This window comes from Podarcis cretensis (assembly GCF_951804945.1).
Source record: "Podarcis cretensis genome assembly, chromosome: 1".
Lineage (NCBI taxonomy): Eukaryota > Metazoa > Chordata > Lepidosauria > Squamata > Lacertidae > Podarcis > Podarcis cretensis.
This window is the reverse complement of record NC_137170.1, coordinates 68,213,929-68,237,941: the sequence shown is the minus strand read 5'-3', so window position 1 is coordinate 68,237,941 and position 24,013 is coordinate 68,213,929. Positions and strand designations below refer to the sequence as shown.

At 42.1% G+C, this 24,013-nt stretch overlaps 1 protein-coding gene and 1 long non-coding RNA gene across 3 annotated transcripts in view; one reads left to right on the top strand and one right to left on the bottom strand.

The window, feature by feature from the left end:
- The first annotated feature begins 156 nt into the window (after window positions 1-156).
- LOC307220663 lies at window positions 157-10,738 on the top strand. The gene is made up of 3 exons (XR_013841023.1): window positions 157-611; window positions 9,642-9,750; window positions 10,510-10,738. It is a non-coding gene; the product is annotated as an uncharacterized lncRNA (long non-coding RNA).
- Window positions 10,739-18,332: 7,594 nt separating this feature from the next.
- SPON1 (spondin 1) overlaps window positions 18,333-24,013 on the bottom strand; it is a 277,173-nt gene continuing 271,492 nt past the window's right edge. Inside the window, exons 16-17 of one of the 2 annotated variants that reach the window (XR_013835950.1) lie at window positions 21,454-23,266; window positions 18,333-21,411 (exon numbers count right to left, since the gene is read on the bottom strand). Coding sequence is in view for 1 of the 2 variants with exons in the window: in XM_079966220.1 (XP_079822346.1) it covers window positions 23,103-23,266 (164 nt within the window). In the remaining variant the exon portion in view is untranslated. Of the gene's footprint in view, window positions 23,267-24,013 lie in introns of both variants that reach the window. The other variant, XM_079966220.1, reaches the window with a different exon arrangement.

The window sequence follows — 24,013 nt, the reverse complement described above, 5'->3', positions numbered from 1 at the left end:
TCCTCTGCCAAGGCAGAATGGGGAACCTGTTTCGTCATGACCAAACTGTCTTTGATACTGAATAGAAAAGGAATGTGCAACAGACACCCCTTTATGACACGCTCACACCATCATCAGCACTAAATGATGACAGCATCATACCAGGTAGGAGAGATGAGAGGCTGGACCAGGAAATACCAGACTGTATTCATCTTCTGAAAGTACTGCATTAAAAACCAATTTGTTGCTCTTACAGCAACTTTTGTGGCAGCTCTTATGCCTATACTTTTGTGCAGGTGCATAAGAGGAGAGCAATTAGCACTCTCTAATTGGACCCCCCCCCCAAGTTCTTCTAAGCTCTCTGCATGCTATATAGAGCACATATGATCACTAGCTTCTGAAGCTACAATTTGGTCAATATGATGGACTGCAGAACAAAACTGATAGACCGGAAGGCTCTATTCTGAGGCTTCAGACACTTCAAAAGCCATTGAACCCAATATAGATATGTGCTACAGACAGGTACATCTACACCTGAGTTTGTGCAGTTTTCTTCTGAAGGAAACATACCATAAAAATTGTCAGTTTGCAGGTGTCAGGCTAAGACCTTTTTCCTTGGGTCATTAACATGGGTAAGACTTTGTTATGATGTCTAGCCTAGTTTGTGGCATTCATCACTTAGCAGTAACCCGATTCGATGGGGTCTGTAGAAAATGGCAGCTGAATGACAATGTTCTCTATGCTTAGCCATGGTTTGCAAGTCCAAATAGCACTGGTGGATTTGCTCCTGTCATCTTTTGTTGTCAGTCAGAATGGGGTGGAGCCATCCTTTTTATTGTGATTGTTGGATGAACACTTTTTTTGGGTGGGAGGGTTCTATTGTATATTTTTCTATGGATTTGGCTTTTAATTGATTACCAAGGTGTTTTGAATTTTATGGATTTTTTATTCTCTTTGAGACCTCTTCTTGTGGAAAGTGATGAATGGCAATACTCTCTCTGCAGAGAAGAGATCCTCACTGCTAATTGCCTACTGAGAAGAGAAGGGAACACTTGGCGCCAGCCAAGCTGGTAGGCCTTACTTGGTGGCAAAAACATGGTGCAAGAGACCCCACATCCATACTCCTGGTGCTGGATTAGAGCCCCCCCCCCCAAGAGCAAGCCAGTCGGACGCCTGGGGTGGCACACGTGCCCTGCACCAGGGGCGGGGCCGTGGGGCCTCCGAGGAGTCTGCCTGCCTCCTCCCCCTCAGCCGCCTTTCAGCTGAGGGGGAGGCAAGCAGGCAGACCGTTTGGGGCATTGTGGAGTCTGTGGGCACCCAATCTACTGCGTCATTCGCAGGAGAGATGCGTGGCTTGGGCGTGCTGCAGGCCTCGCAGTGAGTGCCACCCAGCATTTTGTCACCGCCCTTCAGTTGTGACACCTGGGGCTGCCTGCCCCTGCCACACCCCCTTTCTCCGTCCCTGCCCCCCCCATAGCAACATTTGTGACAGCAGAATGGAGCATATTAGGTACTGTACTTTGTTTTAGCACTAGATATGAGCATCTCATTCTACTCTGTGGGAAGACTTCAGTGTAGCACTACGGCTAATGTTCCATCAGCACAAGGATTTTTCCTTGTGCAACAGAATGCTCTCCCTCTCTCCTCCGCCCTAAATCTGTTCTAGGGTGGGAAAGTCCCATTGCATAAGTGGACACCATTCTTCTCACACAGTTGTTTAGTTGAATTCCGCCTGTGAACCTTTATATACTTCTGGGAGCACGTAATCTCTCCTGACTCACTGTAGCTCTCTGAGGGCTATTATGGTAGAGAGAATTCTGTTTGTCATCATAACCTTTCTGATATGTGATGAAGTCATCGTATAAGCCACTGTTCTCATAGACATGATTTTAAAAAATTGGAACCTAGAGTAGTGAGCTTATATAAATCAATCACTTGTTAACATATACTGGGAATCTGACTCTTGTTGGATTGCGGGGGGACAAGCCAGAGGAGTGATTTTGAAGAGAAAAATGACTGATGAGAAAAGAGTTAATCACCCCCACCCCCACCCCATTCCTGTGTTTCTGAATCCCAGGCTGCTTTTCATTTTAAAAATCACCAGGACTTCAGTATAAGTATCTGTAAGTAACATGTCATTTACTCATGATGAAAAAAGGCATTCCAATGCTTTAGCTCTTGAGCATCGCTGCTGGAAGAAAGAAGAAATTGGCATGGTGTGTGGGTGTGGGTGTGTAAAAAACAGACAGGTCTTTTCTCATCAAAATCCTATGATAAACGTATATTGAGGAAATCACAGTGTAAAGCAGTGACTCGATTCACTGGGTTCTATCAGTTGAATGACAATGTTCTCTATGCTTATCCATGGTTTGCATGTCCAAATAGCACTGGTGGATTTGCTCCTGTCGTCTTTTCTTGTCAGTCACAATACAAAACCAGTGTTTGTGTCGTGAATGTGTAGTAGTCGCTGGCAACAGCTAACTGGAGTGAAAGGAAAATACTTCAAATTCCCCAAAAGCAGATATTTTCTTTAACAAGAAAAGGAAAAAGAAATGAAGCAGATTCCATTGTGGTACTCAAATCAATTGTTACCCATATTTCCCTTGCTTCCTTTTTTCCCTCCATCTTCTGTAAATACCCAGAATGAGGTGAATCAGCTGATTTGGAACAAGCTTTCATGTCTCTGAGCTGGTTTGCGCCATTAATAAGGTGTGTCAGTGAACCCCCAAAGCACTCTCTTTTTCTTCACAGAGAACACTTCCAGGAAAGGGGGAGGGGAGAACAAGAAAAGTGTGACTTTTCCTATAATTTTTTCTATAATGAAGGTAAAATAAACAAGCACAATTGTCTGAATGTTTGTCTGAAATTTGGTGTACGTTTTTTTGTCCAGGGACACCTCCCTCATGGGCCCCATTTTCAAACTGCTTGTCAAAAACAACATCAACAACCCAGGGGAGCATGTTTTTGTTAGGGTGTGAAACCTTAGACACTGGCAAGTTAGCAATGTCATGTGGCTTTAAGTAGTCAAGCTCGTTAAGTTGTTAAGTTACTCATTATATAAAGAGTGTTTGTTTTCTCTGCCTGTGGGGGGGGGGGGCGTGAAAAAAAAAATGTCTGAAAGCTCCGGAGGTGTTTCTGTTATCTTTCTGCAATAAACCTGTCTTTGGAAAGACAGGCTTCCCTGTGTCGTTATTTCTTTGCTGCTGAGACTCTGAAGCTTGTACTGCAACAAGAATCTCTGCACTGGACTTAATCAATGCTCTGCAAAGAGAACTGTTGCTGGTTGCGCAGCGGAAGCGTTTACTGGACCAGTACACAGACTCTCTTAGGTTATGGATCCTTCTACGTTTCTACAGCTGTATTGTGTGCAGAGAAAGTGAAAGCAGCTTTCGGATGAGAGAAGACCGGCTTGGTCATAAATCCAGCTCTTAAAGGAACTGAGAGGCTGCAGAAAGTTGAGAGAGCTGTGTAAGTGAAGATTTACAGCTTCATTAGCTGCAAAAGGCTAGCTTGACCTCCCGTTGTGTTTTTGTTTTGTTAACAAAAACAGAGGACGGTGGTAGGATGCTAGTGAAGAGACAGAGGAAAAAAATTTAAAAGGCTTCAGAGGAGGCTGGAGGTGTCTGAAAAGTGAGTAAAACAAATCCCAAGGGGAAAGAGAAGCAAGGGCACACAGAGGGAGTAGCAGCCGACCCCAAGAATGGCAGTGGAAAATTTCCAGGTTCCCTTTACAAAGTTGAACTCTGCTAATTACGTGCAGTGGTCTAAGAGGGCTCAAGTCTGGTTGGAAGCCAAAGAAGTGTGGGCTGACTATGTCCAGAGGCGAAAGCCGTTTGTGGCTGTTGCAGCAGATGCCACAGCAGAGCAACAGGCTGCTGCACATGCTCAGAACAGGGAACATGATAAAATGGACACTAAAGCTAGATGCATGTTGATGGTATCGATAGACGATTCCCAATTACCTCATGTGGAAAATTTAAGGTCTGCATTTGAAATTTGGGTAGCTCTTAGGCGAATTCACCATAGAGCCACCATAGAGCGTGGGGGAACCAACAGGCAGAGCTGTAAGGAAGTCTCACAAGTGTCTGCTATGGCCAGCAAGTCATGTTTTCGATGTGGCAGCAGGTTTCATTTGATAGCAAAGTGTCCAGAAAAGCAACAGGAATTTCAACAGTCCAAGGTCAGTTTCCGGAGCTACAGGGGAAGACGAAGTGAGAACAACAAGAATCAACGATCCAGAGGGGGAGCAGGTGCTGATAAGGGGCTATCTGCAATGACAGCACAAGAGTCCTAAAAGGAGCCAACAAACCTTGAAGTGGATAATTGACAGTGGAGCAAATCACAGTTTAGTTCCAGCGACATCTAGTGGCAGCTTGATGAACTGCAAGACATTGCCAGTTGCAAAAACTGTGACTATAGCAGACAATAGTAAACGAGAAATGAACCTTAAAGGCACAATTTATGTTAATTGTTTGCAAACTAACCTTCCTGTTTTCGTTCTTCCAGGAATGAACAATAGACTTTTGAGTGTGTCATGCCTGGTAAAAAGTGGTTTTAAGGTTGAGTTTGAAAATGATGTGTGCACCATTTCGAAACAGGGGAAGGAGCTAGTTAAAATTCCCTGTGAGGATGGGCTTTTTGTTTTGGATGAAGAGCAGTTAGCAGCAGGTAGATGTTCAACAGGTGAAGCGCAAGCTAAGTGTGTAAATAAGGCTCCTCATACAGGTTGTGCACATCTACTACACAGAAGGTTAGCTCATATATGCTTTAAGTATGTAAGCAAGATGCCAGATTTTGCTGAGGAGTGTAACATTAAACCCTGTCCAAATTTTCTGGATTGTTGTGCTTGTAAACATGCTAAGGTTAAGACATGTAACTATCCTAGATCTGATAGAGTAAGCAAGAAACTCTTTGAACTTGTGCACACAGACGTGTGTGGCCCTATGCCAGTCAAATCGCTTGGAGGTGCGAGATTTATGCAAATTTTGGTGGATGATTTTTCAAGGGCTAGTTGGGTTTTCTTTCTGAAAGAAAAATCACAAGCAGCTTCCATCCTGATGGATTGGATTGAAGAAGTCGAATGTAAATTTGACACCAGGGTGCGTAAAATACAATCAGATCGTGGTGGGGAATATGTGAATCACACGCTGGAGACGTGGTTAAAAAGGAAAGGTATAGTTCATAGACTTACCAATCCCTATTCACCACAGGAGAATGCGGTTGCCGAAAGAAAATTTCGAACATTACAGGAAGCCATTGCTGCCTTGCTGTTTGATTCTGGACTTCCACAGAGTTTTTGGGCTGAGGCTGCACTGTATGCGAATTATACTTTTAACAGAGTGTACAATAGCACAGTAGGCAACACTCCTTACTTCATGCTATTTGGGAAAAAACCAAAAATTGATCATCTAAGAGTTTTTGGATGTCGTGCTTATGTGCTGGTGCCTAGGGCACAACGTAGGAAAGGCGATCCTAGATCTAAAGAAATGTTTTTCTGTGGTTATCAAGCAAACACAAAAGGTTGGAGATTTGTGAATGTAGAAGGCAATCAAACAAAAATCACAATCAGCAGAAGTGTGGAATTTTGTGAACAGGATGGTTGGAATAAAATTCATGGAAATCCTGACATACTATTTGATGTGGTGAACAGTAACAATGAAACTCAGGCCCCAGGGCAGGTATTAGTTCCAGAACAGGCTGAGGAATTTGAGTCTGAGGACGAGGGTGAGAAACCGTCTAGTTCACCCAAGTCTGTAAAGTCAGAATCTTCTAGCTCTAAAAGTTCACCCGTACAGCAAGAGAGACGTGTAAAGTCAGAATCAGAAAGTTCTTCAACTACTAGTGACAACAGGTGACGACTAGTGATTCTGGGTCAGAGGGGGAAACTGAAGGAACATCACAGGAACTGTTAAGGCGTTCCAAGCTTACCAACAAAGGTAAACCTCCTGAAAGGTACCAAGCTATTAGTGTTTGGGCTGGTTTGGCAAATTGCGAACCTGAAAGTTTTGAGGAGGTTGAGCAATTACCCCAGGAGGAGGCCAGTAGGTGGCGTGAGGCCATGCAAAAAGAGTTGAATTCTATGAAAGAACTGGGTGTGTTTTCCATCACCAAACTGCCAGAAGGTACCAAGGCAGTAAGTTGTAGGTGGGTGTACAGGATAAAGACAACAGTGATGGGGAAACCAGAGTACAAAGCAAGGCTTGTAGCTCAAGGTTTTACGCAAAGAAAGGGGTTACATTATTCCGAAGTCTATGCACCCACTTCAAGGAGTGAAACCCTTCGGGCACTATTAGCAGTTGCTGCTCAGAAAGGGTTCAAAGTGAATCAATTTGATGTCTCTACAGCTTATCTTCATTCAGACTTGGCTGAAGAGCTCTATATGGAGCTACCGCCAGGATTGAAAGTTGGTAAATCAAATCAGGTATGGAAACTACATAAATCTATTTATGGACTCAAGCAATCTGCTCATAATTGGAATGAGTGTTTGAATGACGCTTTGGTAGGCATTGGTTTTAGCAGGAGCAAGGCTGACAATTGCTTATATTTCAGAGGTTCAGGAGATGCTCAAGAATCTTTGCTTGTTTATGTAGATGACCTGATTTACACTTCAAAGACACAAGAACAAGTAAAAAAACTAGCCAAAGAGTTAAATAAACACTTCAAAGTTAAGAATCTTGGTGATGTAAAGGTCTACCTTGGTGTTCAGATAGATAGGACCAAAAATGGCAGTTTTCTACTGAATCAAAAAGGCAAGATACTGCAAATGTTGAAAAAGTTTGGCATGACGGAGTGTGCAGGTGTTAGAACACCAATGGAAATGGGTTTTGTAAAAGACAATGAGTTCAAGGATAGTGCTGAATTCAAGCGTGCTGAAATCTTTCAGTCAGCACTGGGAAGCTTACTTCATCTTTCGCAATGGAGTAGACCAGACATTGCTTACGCTGTTAACTTAGTCAGCAGAGAAGCTTCAAAACCTAGTGTAAATGCATGGAAAGGAATTCAAAGAGTGTTAAGATATTTACACCAAAGTTTTTTGCCTTGAATTATCTTCTGAAGGACAAGCACAGATTACTTGTTGTGCAGATAGTGATTGGGCAAATTTAAAGGATAGAAAATCAGTGTCTGGCTGTGTAATAAAATTTGGTAACTCTCTGATTGGGTGGAGATCCAAGAAACAGAACCTGATTGCTTTGTCGTCAACAGAAGCTGAGTTCTGTGCCTTATCTGAGTTATGTAGAGATCTAGAATTTTACAAATGCTTGGCACAAGAGATGTATGAAAAGGCCATCACTCCAATCACTGTATGGGGTGATAATCAACCGTGTCTTAAGTTAGCACAAAATGGGCAGTTTAAAGGTCGTACAAAACATTTGGATATCCGCTTTCAAAATGTTTGTCAAACGGTAAAAGCAGGAATTGTTAAATTAAATTACTGTCCCAGTCATGAAAATCAAGCTGATGGTTTTACAAAATCGCTTGGGTTTCAGCGGCATGAAAACTTTTGTGAAGAAATGGGTCTGAAGTAATTTTGTTTTTGTATTGCCAGCGAGAGGGGGTGTTAGGGTGTGAAACCTTAGACACTGGCAAGTTAGCAATGTCATGTGACTTTAAGTAGTCAAGCTCGTTAAGTTGTTAAGTTACTCATTATATAAAGAGTGTTTGTTTTCTCTGCCTGTGGGGGGGGGGTGTGAAAAAAAAATGTCTGAAAGCTCCGGAGGTGTTTCTGTTATCTTTCTGCAATAAACCTGTCTTTGGAAAGACAGGCTTCCCTGTGTCGTTATTTCTTTGCTGCTGAGACTCTGAAGCTTGTACTGCAACAAGAATCTCTGCACTGGACTTAATCAATGCTCTGCAAAGAGAACTGTTGCTGGTTGCGCAGCGGAAGTGTTTACTGGACCAGTACAGACTCTCTTAGTTTTTACCCCCTGCTTCAAATGGTAAAGACTGCCCTGGTGTTAGAAAGCTCCCATTTCATGTTGATTGGGTGGCTGGTAGGATGATGAAGACGTGGACCCTCCTGCAAAAATGATAATGGGTCTTTGACACCCCTCAGCCCTTGGCTACTAAGGAGAAGAGAACAACAGGCTTGGAGTCAAATATGCTCAAAATTGGAATCAGCCAGGGAAGAGTTCATAACCATATATTGAATCTGATACCAATGAATATTCACATCAAAATGTCAAATTCCCATTAATATTTGACTTCCAATTAATTGTGCTACCCTTAATACAAGATATTTGATACTTCAGAGAGTAATATGCCAGTGTGGACTTATTTACCCTTGCTCCCATGGCTAATCTACATTTTTAAGTGCATGGCACCTTTCTGTTGTAGGCAAGTTTTCAGATCCATATTCATGAAAGCAATTAACAGCTATCATTCTCAGGCAAGACATTGTGACTTAGCACTGCATAATCACTATGGTGGTTGAGGTTCCAAAAACACTTCAAATCACAAAATTTCCACATCAACTAATCCGGATGTTATATATAGCTGTTGCTTAATGCTAAATAAATATTTGTGTCAATTAAAGACATTTTTAGATTCTTAATACACATTTTCTTATGAATCAATATGTTATTTGGTCAAGCATGCATCTTGATCATTGTTAACAAGTATGATGATCATAACTGATGGATTTTGGTGATGGCCGCTAGTTTAAATGGCTTTAAAGGGGGGATTGGGGGAGGCTATTGTTGAAGATTCATTCCCCGTGTCTGCAGTCATGGGATTGTTGTCTATCACATGACGTATGTTTTCATTCCACAGAGTGGGAAGTGACGGAGACAGGATGTTTGTGTTACTGTGTTCCGTGAAATGGGATTATTGTCCTTTGTTCTTTCTCTTTGCTGTCTGATGAGAAAGAGGAAGGAGCTAAGTCAGTATGCTCCGAGTGTTTTATATGTAAATAAAGTAGATTAGCCAAAATGCTGAGTTGATGGTCTGTTACGCAAGCTGCAAAGACTCTGAGGATCCCTAAGTGTGCTGATGTTTCTTGGCATCAATTGCTGTGATGTTTGGGCAGAAGAAAGCTTTCAAAGCTCCCAAATGATCAACCAGGAGGGAGAGAACATGCCAGTTGGGCATGTGTCTCTACCAGGGTCCTACTTGAGAGTAGGATGGCTCCTGACAGCTATAGTCATGATGGCTACAGTGGTACTTTGGGTTACATACACTTCAGGTTACATATGCTTCAGGTTACAGACTCTGCTAACTCAGAAATAGTACCTCGGGTTTAGAACTTTGCTTCAGGATGAGAACAGAAATCGCGCAGCAGTGGTGTGGCGGTAGTGGGAGGCCCCATTAGCTAAACTGGTGCTTCAGGTTAAGAACAGCTTCAGGTTAAGAACGGACCTCCAGAACGAATTAAGTACGAAACCAGAGGTACCACTGTATATGAATATCGCTTGCTGTGAATCACAATCAGTAGATGGCTTCTGCACTCATGCCTGGCTTTTAGGCTGTCCATAGGCAGCAGATTGGCCACGGTTGGGGACAGACTGTTGGATTAAGCAGAACTGTAGTCTGATTCATCTGGGTTCTTTGTATGAAATGCAACTGATGACAAGATCATGAGCCAGAGCCCCCATAGTTCTGGAACCTTTTTTGTTTTTTAAAAAACCAATTTCTGAAATTGTTTTTATTTTATTTTTCTTTCCTAGCGCCTGTTCTCAGGAAGACACATTTTTGAAGGTTCTTGATCAGCAGAATGCAAAAAAGAAATGGAATGAAATGAAAGCTGGTTAAGTACTGCTTGTCAGGGAACAAAAGGTGAACCATACAACCATTAATCACAAAACACGGGACCTTTGTTTGGGGGCAGAGGTCACAAACTGCCAGTCAGTTTATTCCTGATTGCTTCATGGTGGTAATGGAAGTGCCCAGACAGCCTTGATCATTTTCGTTGACCCGGCCTGATCTTTTTTTGTGAGGGTTAATTGGTAATTTAAGTATACTGTACAGGTCGAATGATTTGAAGTGCATGCCATTAAGAGTGAGATTCAACACACTCTCATCATTACAAGGGATGTTTGGCTTAGGCATGCGGATAGCTATTCCCAAACCTGCATTTGAAAATAAACATATAGATATAGATATTCACCTCATTGCCCTTTATTTATTTCTGGAATCCTAAAGCAGGTCTACACAGTTTGTAAAATATTTACATTCCAAGCTGGCTTGTGAATGTGGTTTGGGGCAGAAGACATTGCATCCTATTTTTGCTGCTTTCATGGCAGTGAGGGAAAAGGGCCAAAAATAGTACAAGATAGTGCAAGAGGAAGAGCATCAAGAGAAAGAGGGCTGCGTGACCAGCCCTTTTATGGGGTCGCAGAAGGTCACGCCCATTTACCTGGTCACATACAGGGGGAGGATGCTCCAGACCAGGTGTGACAGGAAATCCTCCTGGCTGGAGCAACATTCCTCTGTGTGTCCACTCTGGGCAAACAGGAAATGTTGTATTTGACTGCTTTTGTGATGTTACAAACCACACAAACATCAGAGTCTTTTTGGTCTTATCCCTGTGCCCAGGATCCTAATGAGAACCGAATAGGCCAGTGGGTGGATGTGAAGCCTCAAAATGGCATTGTGGACCTGTCTTTTCCTCTGGCCTCCGAAGCAGCCGTGGGAGGGTACACCATAGTAATTGGAAGTCCACTTTTTGCATACGACGATTCAGCAAGATATTTCATGGTGGCAGAATATGGTGAGATTTCAAGGGGAGACCAATTTGGTTGCAGTGTGTGTGTGTGTGTGTGTGTGTGTGTGTGTGCGCGCGCGCGTATGTGCTAACAATAAAAGGAATGCAGGCTATTACAGAGGCAAAAAATCACATCTTCACAAACTGGTGAGGCTGCTTTCGAGTAAGAGATCCTGGCTCTTGCATCTTAAAGCCAAAGAACTCTTAAGTTTTGCATAGCTTGGAGATTCTTTTTCTTTTCAGATTTGTAGCTGCTGATGTGACAATTTGAAGCAAATGAATAATGGGTGGGGAGGAGGCTGGCTCCTTCCCCATCATGTAGTTTTATTTCTGCTAGGGATAGGAGAGAAATTTGTTTAATTCACATTGCCAACCTGATTCAGTGTTCCTGCATGTGCTTGCAGACTGGAACACACTATCAGTTCAATTATGCACTTCTCCAGAGTTTGTGGTGCAGTTTAGATCCCATAATGTACACACCAAAAACATATTTTGTGTTAGTAAATGCATATGTGTATATATTTTAGGGCATTGAAACAAAGTGTATTTTGTTGGAAGAATGTGTGCAAAGTGCATTAAAATGTATGCAACTTGGATGTTCATTTTTCGTGCATTCGTTTGGAAAGTCACAAAGCCTCAGCAGTAAAAGGAGTCCCTTTAAAGGACTGCTAAGGGAGGAAAGACCAGTTATTGGAGGAAAAGAGTGAAACGTTCTCTGGCCTAGATGGTGGACAGAAAAAACTTTCTCCGTCTGGCGTGCTGGCTCTCCAAATATGAAATGGGTCACCTTTTGGAGCTGTTAAAGAGAGACAGGAAGCAGGAATTATATGCAAATTATAGATGTGGACATTCAGAGGTAGGGAAAAATGGATTTGAACATCACCTGTGTAAATGACCTTAGTTCAGGCTTTGCAATGGAAGGCAAGGATTCATTAGCTGAAAGTAGAGCGACTGTGCATCATAAAATAGTTATCTACTCCCCTCTACACGCACAAAGTGAGAATGGCATGGTGAAATTTTGCTTTCAGAGCCTTGCTGTTGCACCATGAAAAGGTCCTTCCAAGCACTGAACACCCCTAAACCCCACACACTTCTTTTGTTCCACCTTTACATGAACTGAGGAACGGGGACAAGCTCATTTTAATCCAAATAGAGCCTAACCTTATGAGCTCTTGAGGGGACGAGAATACCCTTACCTTGCCAAGCACATGAGAATTGAGCTGAAAGTTCTGCTTAGAGATTGCTACCCTGTTTTAAAAATGAAAGATTTCTTAACTCAGCTGTCTCCTTCCCCACCTAGGAGAGTGTTAGGATTTGATATTTGTAGGTTAAAAGCAAGTATAAGAGTTTTGGAGGTGACATGTTATGTAGAGCTCGGGATGTCTTGGGAAACATTTTAAGAAGACTTTTCCTGTCAGCTAGTATAATATGTCTCCTCACAGACATGAAGTAATGGGTTAGTTGCCCTCAGACAGAAGCTCATGCAACAATAAATTTTGTCAGTCACAAGCCTTGAAGAAAGGTGTGACATAAAAACGAAAGCTTTGGGGAGTCACCATTAACATGTCCGGTGCATTGTTTGTTACTGTTTACATTGATGTCACATGTTTGCCTAGTCCTCTAGGTGACATAAACCAATTTAGTCAATAAAAAATAAAAGACATACCAAAAATCAGATAAAATACAATATCAGCACACTCATGCAGAAAAACAAATGCATAAAAAAGAGCCACAATAATCCCACTGGGATAAAATTTAAGTGGTCAGATTTTGTCAGACTAAAGTAATATTCAATATCAGTTTTGAGATATTGTAAATCTTAAACATGTTAAAAGATGGGACAAAGTATTTGCTTGGAGCCACTTAAAGCCCCAGGCAGGTCTTTCCTTCATGATTTTTTTTAAAAAAATGTCTTAGGTCAGAGGTGGCCCAAAACATTTTGGAGCCTGAAGCAAAACATCCTGCTCCCACTGGGGGACGGGGCATGAGGTTTGCAAGGGCTTCACCTCATGGAAAAGCCCTTGTAACGTCTCACTGGAATGCGTGAGGGCAAACTCTGCAAGGACTTTGGGAATGCTTCCCTCTCATTCAGTTTTGTTCCGGAGAGCTTTGCCACTGGCGGCAAAACTGTGTGGCAGAATGCTGTGTCACTCTGCCAATGCCAACACCTCCCTTACCTTGGTTGCTTCTCTGGTGGTGGCAGAAGCTGTGAGCAGTTTCCACCGCTGCTTCGCCCCACTGCATGGGTGGGCCAGGTCTGTCTTTGTTCCTGAAAACAATGTGGAAATTCCTCTACATGTTTCTCATAGCTACAGTGTATATTATGTTACACTGTTAAGAGATGAAGAGAGTTTGCAGTTGCAGCTAAATTCATTTGCAGCTGAGAGGATAAGCTAGTTGCTAGGTTCATTGTGTGTTGCTGAGGTAATGACAAGCCTGCTGTGTCGTTTTGCCTGGCTAGACTGTGTCCTTGAATTCTGAGAGTGCCTCTTTCTTGCTTGGATGGAGAATATAGGGCAGTGTGTGTGTAGAAGCTAGTTGATGGGTACAAATGTAAAGTTCACATTTGTTGCGCTGTCGACTTTTACCCATTGTCCTACCCCTTACTGGTATATGGCTCTTGCAAAGCTGCTTAGAAGGGCATTTGGCCCTTCGTCTTAAAAATGTTCCCCACTATGGCAGTGCAGGCACAGTTGGGTAGGGGAGAGAGTTGGCAAAGCTAAAGCAGAGAATTTGTCACAACTTATTCCTCGCTGTACAGTGGTACCTCGGGTTACAGACGCTTCAGGTTACAGACTCCACTAACCCAGAAATGGTACCTTGGGTTAAGAACTTTGCTTCAGGATGAGAACAGAAATCGCGCGGCGGCAGCAGCAGCAGGAGGCCCCATTAGCTAAAGTGGTACCTCAGGTTAAGAACAGTTTCAGGTTAAGAACGGACCTCCGGAACGAATTAAGTACATAACCAGAGGTACCACTGTATGTGAACAGATAGATGGGAGACTTCAGTGAGTCTTTGCCCCAGAAACAGCTCTGCATGCAGGCATATCCTAGGACCCTTTGCATGTGGATTTGAAGTATTAATGGTAGCTAGGCCAGAGATGGTTCAGCCCTTGTGAGTGTGAACCCCTGCTTGGGAGGTTTTCTGACTAGATAATCACTTTTTAGAAGCAGTGTTTTAATAAGATAGTTTATGCTACTGAGCAGCTCATTCCACATTCCTAAAATGAGATTAACACCCTCCTGCACCGTAACTCTTTAATAGTCTCCAGTTGCATAGTCCTCAAGTCTTTCAAACCACAAAAGACATACTATATAAATAATAGCTGTGCTTTTAGCACCATCTAGTGGTATTTTATTTATATTTTCTCTCATGCTCAGTGTTCTTCCCCCTATTCTTCCACCTTACCAAGGACACAAATTAATAAAAACAAGCAAATAAGTTACAAGTCAGAACTACACCATTACATAGCTGCTAGGATCTGATACAAGAAGAGGTGTGGGATGGTGGCAAGTCCCCCCTCCTTGCACCAATATCCTTGGTGACACTACTTTGGGACCTCCTCAGATTTATTCAGCATTTGGGATTATATCTAGGGTGAGTCCAACTTATTCCACCTACCAAGTGTAGAAGGTAAGGAGGCCCCACCACGTATTTGAATTTGAGGTTTTTCTAGGTAATCTGGTGGTTGCCTTTTACGACACTGAAGGAAGCAGAGAAAGAGGGAGGGGAGGGAGTACATAAGCCTGAAGCCCATGACCAGGCTCAGAAATTTACCTCATAGAATCATAAATGCAGGAATATGCAGCTGTCCCTTACAGGAATCGAACCTGCAACCACGCTCTAACCAACTCAGCTATCCACTGCCTTATGCACTGCCCTTAGTTTTGCCAAAATGCCAGATAATAAGCAACACAAGAACCATACAACACAAGAACCTTGAGTAGAATATCGGAACAAGCAGTTGAAGCATTAAACTGGACAGCCAACTGTACTTATAAAAAGGTAAAGGTACCCCTGCCCGTATGGGCCAGTCTTGACAGACTCTGGGGTTGTGCGCCCATCTCACTTAAGAGGCCAGGGGCCAGCGCTGTCCGGAGACACTTCCGGGTCACGTGGCCAGTGTGACATCGCTGCTCTGGCCAGAGCCAGAGCCGCACACGGAAACGCCGATTACCTTCCCGCTGGTAAGCGGTCCCTATTTATCTACTTGCACCCGGAGGTGCTTTCGAACTGCTAGGTTGGCAGGCGCTGGGACCGAGCAGCGGGAGCGCACCCCGCCGCAGGGATTCGAACCGCCGACCTTTCGATCGGCAAGCCCTAGGCGCTGAGGCTTTAACCCACAGCGCCACCTGCGTCCCTCATAACTGTACTTATAGTCAGGTAGAAAGGGGTTACCTGCCAGGAATCACACTCTGCATTTCTAGCCAGGCTTAAGACTGGTGCTTTAACTTCCAGCAACCTCCCTCTTTGTACTCCTGGGGCTAAAGGAAGTAGGATAGGATAAGTTTTGTATTGCGTCTCAAATTCCAAGCAGGTTAACATATGTTCAATGGCTACTAGTCATTATGGCTATGTATTACCTCCACTTGCGGAGGCGATGTGCCTTTGGATACTAGTTGCTGGAGAATGGGAGATTGCTTGTTGCATGAATTCCCCCCAGGATTCCTACAAGCATTTGGTTGGCCAATGTGAGGACATAATGTTGGAGGAAATGGCCACTGGCCTGACCATCAGGCTCCTCTTTTGTTCTCATGACTACACAGGCCTTCAGTCTGATGCAGCAGGACTCTTCTTCTGTTCTAAATGTTGCATTTAGACAAACTGATAATACTGCTTAATTGTATTCAGTCCTCACATATTTGTAAGGTGGCATACATAGAGAGGGTTTGTTTTCTTCCTTTGTGGTTATCCTAGGCAATTCCGGCCTACAAAAGGTGGTTAAAAGATAGAGACAAACTCAGTGCTAAGGAAGTTCAGCCTTCTTTGAGGTATAGTAAGGCAACAGTCCAGCTGCCTTCCCTCAAACATCCTAGAATTTAATGCTGAACACTTTGGTTCATATGTTCAGCCAATGCTGCAATTACTCAAGTACCTTGCTGAACAGCTGCATCACCTCTATCTATATTTTGCTACTCTAATAGCTGTATGAGGCAGCAAGGCTTGTTCTTCTATATGCTTGCTTATTTTATTTTTAACTACACCAGCTTCACCATGTTAAGCCAACTGACCTGTATTTCCCAGCATCCCCCCTTCGTCCCTTTTTAAAAAATTGGTACTACATTGGCTACTTTCCAGTCCTCAGGTATGGAGGATGATCTGACGATTACATATTTATGTTAGAAAATCAGCCATTTCACTTGTGAGTTATTTGACAACTCTCAGGTAGATGCCATCCAGATACAGTGATTTGCCTGTCTTTATTTTGTCTATTAGATCTAGAACTTCATTTCCCATTAGTTCTCAGTTCCTGTTTTGTTCAGATTTTTTCAGTAAACCTTTACCAGGATTTTCACTCTGGACTGCAGCTGCATTATTGATGTGTCTCTGCTAACGGGTGCAATATACATTTCCCTAGATATCCTTTCCTTTTTGAAGTTTACTCTTTGGGTCTTCCATTATCAAAGTAGCCAGTCTCGCAAGAGCTGTGAGAGACTGCAAATTCAACAGTACAAGATCTGTGGTGCCAGGAAAAGAGTGTAAGGAATACTCTTGCTTTTTGCCTACTGAGCAGTTAATGGTGTGCATCAGTTAATGTGCAAACCATTCTGGCTCTTACAAATAGGAGGAGAGGATGCTTAAATATCATTCAGGTGGGCTGTAATTGCCTTTGTTTCACAGAACGTTGCAAAAAACACCAGGAAGTAAAGGTTGGATATTGAAAGCCTAGCGATAAAGGCCTTAAATGAGTTTGCATGCCGAGTGAAAAATGACAGGTGTCTGGAATACCTCTTAGAAGGATCTTTAGCGCAGTCCATTTTGCTGGTGAAGTCTTTAGGCTGCAATAACGCAGCTTCTTCCAAGGAGGAAAAATGAAAGTGTACATTTGCTCTCAGCAGTTATTAAAGTGGAAATGTGATGGCATTATCTGAACACTCATCAAAGGTCAAGGGAATTAAATTGGCATAAGTTAACTCCTCCCCCACCCCCGCTCTCTATTGCATGTGACTCCGACAGGGTTTATCTTCCTTTTCTGAGCTATTCCTAATAGCATCATACAGGGACCACTGCTTTATTTCTAGAAAAGAGTTGCTGGAGCTTGTCTCTTTAGAAATGTTACCCTCTGATTCAAACACACTTCTTCCTAAGCCCAGGAGAGCAAGTTCTACTATGTTTGATGACTATTTCCTAGCACCTTTTCCCTAGCCATTTCCGTTTTGTAGGGCCTGAAAAGCAGAGACTTGGCTGCACAGTCCAAAATCAAAATTAAGTGTATGTTTTCCCACCAAAACCTCACTTCCTGACATAGACAATAGAATGGCCCCAGTAACTTACACCTTCAGGTGACCACAAAGTGCTCTTTATTCCCTATGGTTTCGATCTTTTCAAAACCTGATAAATGCTACATTAGAAGTACCATAAGCCCTACTTTGAAAGTCAATGAAACAGGAACCACTTTTTTTTGTAAGACAAGCCCAAGATAATTTCTTTCCTGGGGTGGACTTTGGTAATCTTTGTTATATGGTGCCCTATGTGAGGCCAAAATTGGGTCCCCCCAAATGGATCTTCTCATTATGGATCTTCTCAGTTTTGCACCCCCTTGTTTTGACAACCTGAGTAGGGGTACCTCCCACACTGTCCTAAATACAGAGCTGGTCTTTTCTTTGTGTGTCTGGAAAGCAGCCTTCTAGAACCACCTCTTTCTTTCGTGATGTCTTCATCAACACTTTTTAACTTTTTATCCTTATACATCAAGACTTACCCATGTTTGTGCGTGCCTTCAAAAACAGTTTCTTCCTCTCTGTTCTGTGTTTCTGATCATCAGCCCCCAACATGTGCCAGTTCTTGTGGCTCCTAGAAGCTGTCAGCATGCAACAGTGGCCAGTGTCTGGGAATGGCTTCAACTGGCCTGCTAAATCAGGTGAGGATAGTCAACAGGTCTCAAACCCTCAGTGCGTTAGGGACTCCCCCTGCATGTGAAGACAGGCTCCAGCAGTTGAGTGGATGAGACCAATAGTGGGTCCAACAGTCAAGAAGCCGGTTTTTGCACGTACTGTAGGGGAAAGTGAGAGGCAGATGGAGCTTGTGAACCTGGGAAGGTAACCCATTTAGGAGAAGGAAAACTCTGATCCTAAACTCCCACTGCTCTGTGGGATATCTTTAGGAGAATAAAAGGCTAAATCCAGAGTGGGAATCCAGAGCCTTTTAGGTTGAATGGTGCCTTGTAAGCTTCCTTCATGCAGCCAAGCTGCTGCCAAACGTGTTGCTTTCCTTTCCTTTGGGCCACATCAATGAGTCTGAGAGGGGGCTATTGTCGTCTGGGCAGCCCAGGACCTCCATACACACTGCCCAGGCTTGCACCCTGGGTAGGTCACTTTGGTACTGCTAATGCTGTGGTTTGACCCCTGGAGGCACAGTCCATTGTTTCTGAAGACAGACAGATGCCAACGACATTTATCTACTTGTACCATTAAACTCAAACAAACAAGTGATGTTGTTTTCATAGTAAAGATGTCTTTATTCCAAAATAATAATGTGTTAGCCAGACAACTACATACAAAACATCTACACAAGACTTTGGTAAGAAATATATCCATGACAGCTTTCTCAGAAATTCCATAGTGAACCAAAAAAAACCAACAACAAAGAAAACATAAAAACAAAAAGGCCTTTTTTGTTTTTTAAAAAAACCAAGTTGCTTTTATTAAAACCTATTGTACATATAAGCCCCCTAACATTTCTGTTTCATTGCTTGTAAAGTTTCTACAGATTATGTAAGAAAATAAAATACAGAGAATGTTAATAAATGGTAAGTGAGGTGTATAAAATTCCAAGATCTATACCTGTGCTTTTGGTTCCAGAGTGTGCAACAGGCATGAATTATTGTACAAGATAAGAAGTGTGGTCTATTATTGGTTGATTTGCAACAAATATTACACTACTAGAAGGTTTACAGTAACTTTGCAATAATGCTATGCATTCTGTGTCACTTTGGGATTCATTTCTGTAATAGAAAAATCAAGCTTAAGAGTCTCTACCAAGCTAAAGTCAGGTGTGATTAACAGCACAATCATACACATCTCTAGCCAGAAGTCTCATGACTTCAGTGGACTTACTCCCAGGTTAAGTGTGTATAGCATTACAGTCTTAGTCCCATTAAAATCAATGGAACAAGGTAGCCACAATTAAATTTCCACTAAAAGTGATTAGCTGGATTGGGGCCGTTCTGTTTTTCATTCATTTTTTTGTTTCATTTTTTTTAAAAAAAACCCATTATCATTATTACAAAACACATTGATTCCCACCACTATTTGGATCAAATTAGAAGAAATTTGTCAACGTGGACTGAGACAGCTATATTATCAGATGATTGTCTGAAAATTGTCTTCAGCTGCAAGCTCTTTCATGCTTTCGAATCACAATCCTTTGAAAAGTCAGCCAACCAAGCAAAATACTATTAGATATTAAAGAAATTACAAGCAACTACACAGAGCTGCAGCTGTGTCAATCAAGTACTGGGGACAGTGAAAGTCAAATCATTAAGTTCATGGAAATTCTTACTTAGTTCAGTAGAGCCAGCACTCTTTCTGGGACAATTACTAGCAGTTAATACAAGCACAGCGTAGAAGAATCAAAAACATTTTAATGCAGGGTGTTTTTTTGTTTTTTTTTTTGCAAGTAAATGCAACTGGGCATACTCCAGCGGTTACATATTTCATGCATATTTTGACTGAATAAGTATATAATGTGAGGAAGTTAATGCATAATTCATTGAAGCAAAACATAATTGAATCTTAGATATCTGAAAACCAGAGACACAAAATTTAGCATCAGCCTAATCTCGTGCATTAACTCATAAGGGTGCTTGTCCTTTCAAGACATTTTGGCTCGGTGCCTGTGCTGAAGGCCCTCCTGAATTTTCCCTGGTTCTTCCCTTCCTTGCCCATTGGCCCTCAGTTGCTTTGTGTGGCTTTGCACTGGAAGTGACTGGCTACTCAGTGCAAATGGTACATGAGAAGACACTCACAACCACAATGAACTAAGTGTGAAGATGGTGTGTCTCTGGGTCTTGAGTATAGAGACAAGGATGGAAAAGGCTTATGAGAAGGAATATAGTGAGGATTTGGGAGGCGAGGTGCACTTTAGCTCTAGAAAAAGAACACTGCCAACCTTTTGAGATTACGTTAACTTTTCTGATGAGGCATTCAATGAAAGGACATATATTTATCTTGAATAAAGGACCTCTTTCAAAGTGGCTATGGTGACTGTAGTAAAAAAGCTAAGAGCTCCTCAGATTTCTGCTTGGTTAGCAATCCCACAGACACCCAAATGGCAGACAGGCTGATGAGTCAAAAGTAGTTGATTCTGAAATAATGTTTGGATTATACATAGAAAAGTGATGTTATTTCTAGCTGACCACACATGTCTTCTGAGGTGAATCCTTTCTGGAATAGTTACAAATGAGACCTTTTAAGTTTCCATGTATAATGAGCCCGTGGTACCCTTTCAAAAAGACACCCCGAGTGCACCAAATATTATGTTGGAAGAGGTGTTTACATTTTCCCAGAGCTCAGCGGTCAGTCTTAGGTGAATCTCTCTGTGTCAAAAACAATAAAATGTGTTTTTTTTCCCTTAGGGTGCCAACACACTGTGCTGCTGTTTATAAATGCTGCAGCTCTGAAAGGGGTACAAGATGATTAATGTCAGCAGCTACATGACAAATTGAAAATGAAAACCTTGTGGAATTTTGGAGCTGTGTGTAGAATTCATTCCTTTTCTGCAATAGTTGGAGGTCCCTTACCTCTAGACGGCTGGTGGCATCACCCTGCACGTTATTTCATTCTGAGACCACTGCCTGCAACAATATCATTATAGTTTTGGGGACTCTCTAATTTGACTCAGTCCCTTTTGGACTCAGTCCTTGTACAGGATTACGTTTGGCATAGAGAACTGAAGAGAATGCAGAAGGATGCCCTCCTTTTTATACTGTGGTTTTTAACTGCTGGTGATTTACAGAACACTCTACTATATTACCTGAATCTTTCTCTACACCTCTTGACATTCCAGGGAAACTCACTGATGCCTTATCTTTCGGAAATGTTTACAGCCTCATGACCAGATGAGCCACACTGGCAAAATGACATTGCATGCATGCTTCTGCCCTCTCCCACACTAATCCCACATTCCTCTGCACGCAAGATGCATACAGACTTCGTTAATACTGGGAGTAATTTGCCCACTACATCAAAATGTTACTAATAATCCATGCACTTGTTCATTATTGTGTTAGACTTGAGCTTGCGCCTTAAAATTATTTATATAACCTCTAGAGTTTTTTGTTACCTTCTTCACTGTTGTATCAAAATTTCTGAAGCTTTGGCAATTGAAAGTGGAAACACATGAACATACAAGGTATTTCTGTAAAGGTACGTAGAGAATGGCTGGCATTTTCAGCATTTTTTCCTAGTTTGGATTTTTGCACACAAGTTGTGTTCTCCACAATTATACTGGCTATATTAGGGGCAGGTAACTGAATCCCTATCCTTTGGGCCCAGGTTGCAGCTACACCTTGGCTCTTAAAAGTTCAGCCCTTCCCTACTTTTCTGCCATGGCACACGCCAGCCAATATTGGGTTTTATGAGAGAGATGGTGAAGGATTAATTCAAGGCATTTGCCTTGCCTGTTACAGTATGCCATAGCTGTGTCTGTGATGTAGTCCTACATTTTAGACAGAAATGCAGGTGCTTTCTGCTTCATCCATGGGTGTCCCTAAGGATCTGCTTACTGACCCCAGCCCCCCTTTCAATGGTACTTACTCCACTGTCCAGCTTCCTATTGAAGCTGTACTTTTTGTTTTTATACTAATATATAATACCAGCACCACCAAAACTGTCTCTCAAGACAGTTGCTTTCTTCTGAAAATATATGCCAAAAATAAGGCAGCCATTACTGGAAAGCTAGTAAGAGAATGAGGAGAAACAAACATATGATATATGCTGCCTGTGACAATTACATCAGGGTAACAATACCTTTGCCAGGTGATGGAGAGACAAAAATGGAAGCTTTGTGACTGAAACCAGCAAAAGCAGCTTTGGGAGTGATGTGGAGAAGCTTCTTCCCCTTCTTCCTTCTTGGAATTACTTGGTAGAGCAAGGTTTGAAGCTCTGATGCTGAGGACCTTCACCTCTGCAGCAGGCTTCTAAACAACACCTTGTATATTTATGTTAGCCCAACTCTTAGAAGGCAATGGCTTCTCCCGAAACCACTGAGATCTGTTTGGATAAGGATAATCTCCATATCAGAGATGAGTGAGGCTGGCTAGGATTGATGGAGTGCAGCAACATCTGGAGTGCCGCAGGTTCCCCATCCCTGATGCAATTGAGTGCCTGCTTCCCTGTATCTTACCACTTAGCACTTGTGGCATTTCAGATGCTGCTGGACTCCAGTTCCCATCAACCCCCTAGCCAGAATGGCCAAAGCTTGAGGGATGATCAGAGCTGTAGCCCCACAACTTCTGGCAGTCACAGGTTCCTGTCTGGTGGTCACAGGATGTCCTGACATAACATCTGACATGGCAAATGTGAATAGTGTTCTTACTTAGAAGCAGCCCAACAGTTAATTTGTGGCCTTCAGACAAAAAGTGTTACCATTTGTTCTATTCGCATGTGAACAGTTTAAATTGGCTTTCCCTTCTGAAAGTGGGAAGGAAGAAAATATGCTTTATTTTGTAGTGGTCCCTACCAAAGGAAAAAGAAATGTCTCACAGGATTGCTATAAATACAAATTTAAAAAGATAACTATGCACCTGAAGTATTATTGAACCAGCATTATTGAAGAAATTCCTTGGCACAGTTGTGTAATCACAGAGGCACTGCTTTGAGTATTTTGAAACTGGATCCAAATAGGTATTTATGTTTGCAATGTAATTTATGCATGCATCCTGTGTATTTACAGGTAATATTTCTATGATTATGGTATGTCCACACAGAGATGTCTATAATTTCAAAGTTATTAGGAGTTCACAATGACTTCACTATTTTTATGCATTAAGGGCTAGCTGGAGCATCAAGGAGCCACTCTCAGCATACATTTGTGAGGAAATATTTATAAAATATATCTCTTGCACCAGCAAGACTAATAAGCAAACCACACTGCAAAAATGAAAACTAATATACACAATTTATATCTTCTTTAAAAAAAAAATCAAATCAAGGTTGATTTTACATTTAGCTCAGAGTGCATTATTTGAAAGACTCGGGTTTTGCTAACACGGATGAACATTGCAGGCTCTTAATTCCTTCTTGTCTTTGCAACTAGTAAACTGAGTGCTTTTGAATCTCTTCTTGACTGTCATGAACCTTTCCTGGATTCCACCCCCACACAGTTTGGTACATTCTGACCAAGCAGTCCATGGCTTCATCTTACAACCTAAAATTAAAACAAAATAAAAGCATGAAGGTCAATACTTTGTGTGAAAATTCTCTCTTCTGTACACTTGTTTTGATTTCTGTTCTTAACTTCAAGCTTTTAAAATATCATGGTTAGATATATAAATAATTCCACAGATCATTCGGCATGTTACCTTGAGAAATAGTTTATACTTTTAGAAATTCCTCGTGAATATCTGTGGCTCATGAGTCTATCTCAACTGCCACATCCACACAATGGATCTTCTGAGTGGCAGGTGTTGCCCATGTGAATAGGCTGCTCTTACGAATGCACAAGGGACTGCAGTAGCCCTACCTAGTACATTAACTGGGCCCCTTCTATTAAATAGATAGGACGAATGACAAACAGAAGCAGAGGATCGAGGCTATGGAATGTGCTCCCATTCTACATTTCGGAAAAGGTGCTTGTAGCCAGCTAAGTTTTATTCAGAGTAGACCCTTCAAAACTAACGGTCCTAAGTTTGACATGACTTGAAAAATCAATGGATCTTTCTGAGCTTAGTATGTGTTTTATTCTGTTTTGTGTTTATTCTGAAATTGGTTTAAATCATGTTGTATTTTCTTTATAATTTGGGGGGGGGTGTTGTGTGTTAATCATTCCTGTGATCTCTGGGGACCAGTTCAGAATCTATAAATGACTCAGGAATAAATAAACAAACTAGCATTGTAGTCTAGGGTTGTGCGCCTGTTTGCTCCTCTTTTAACCAGTTTTTGGTGGCACAACAGT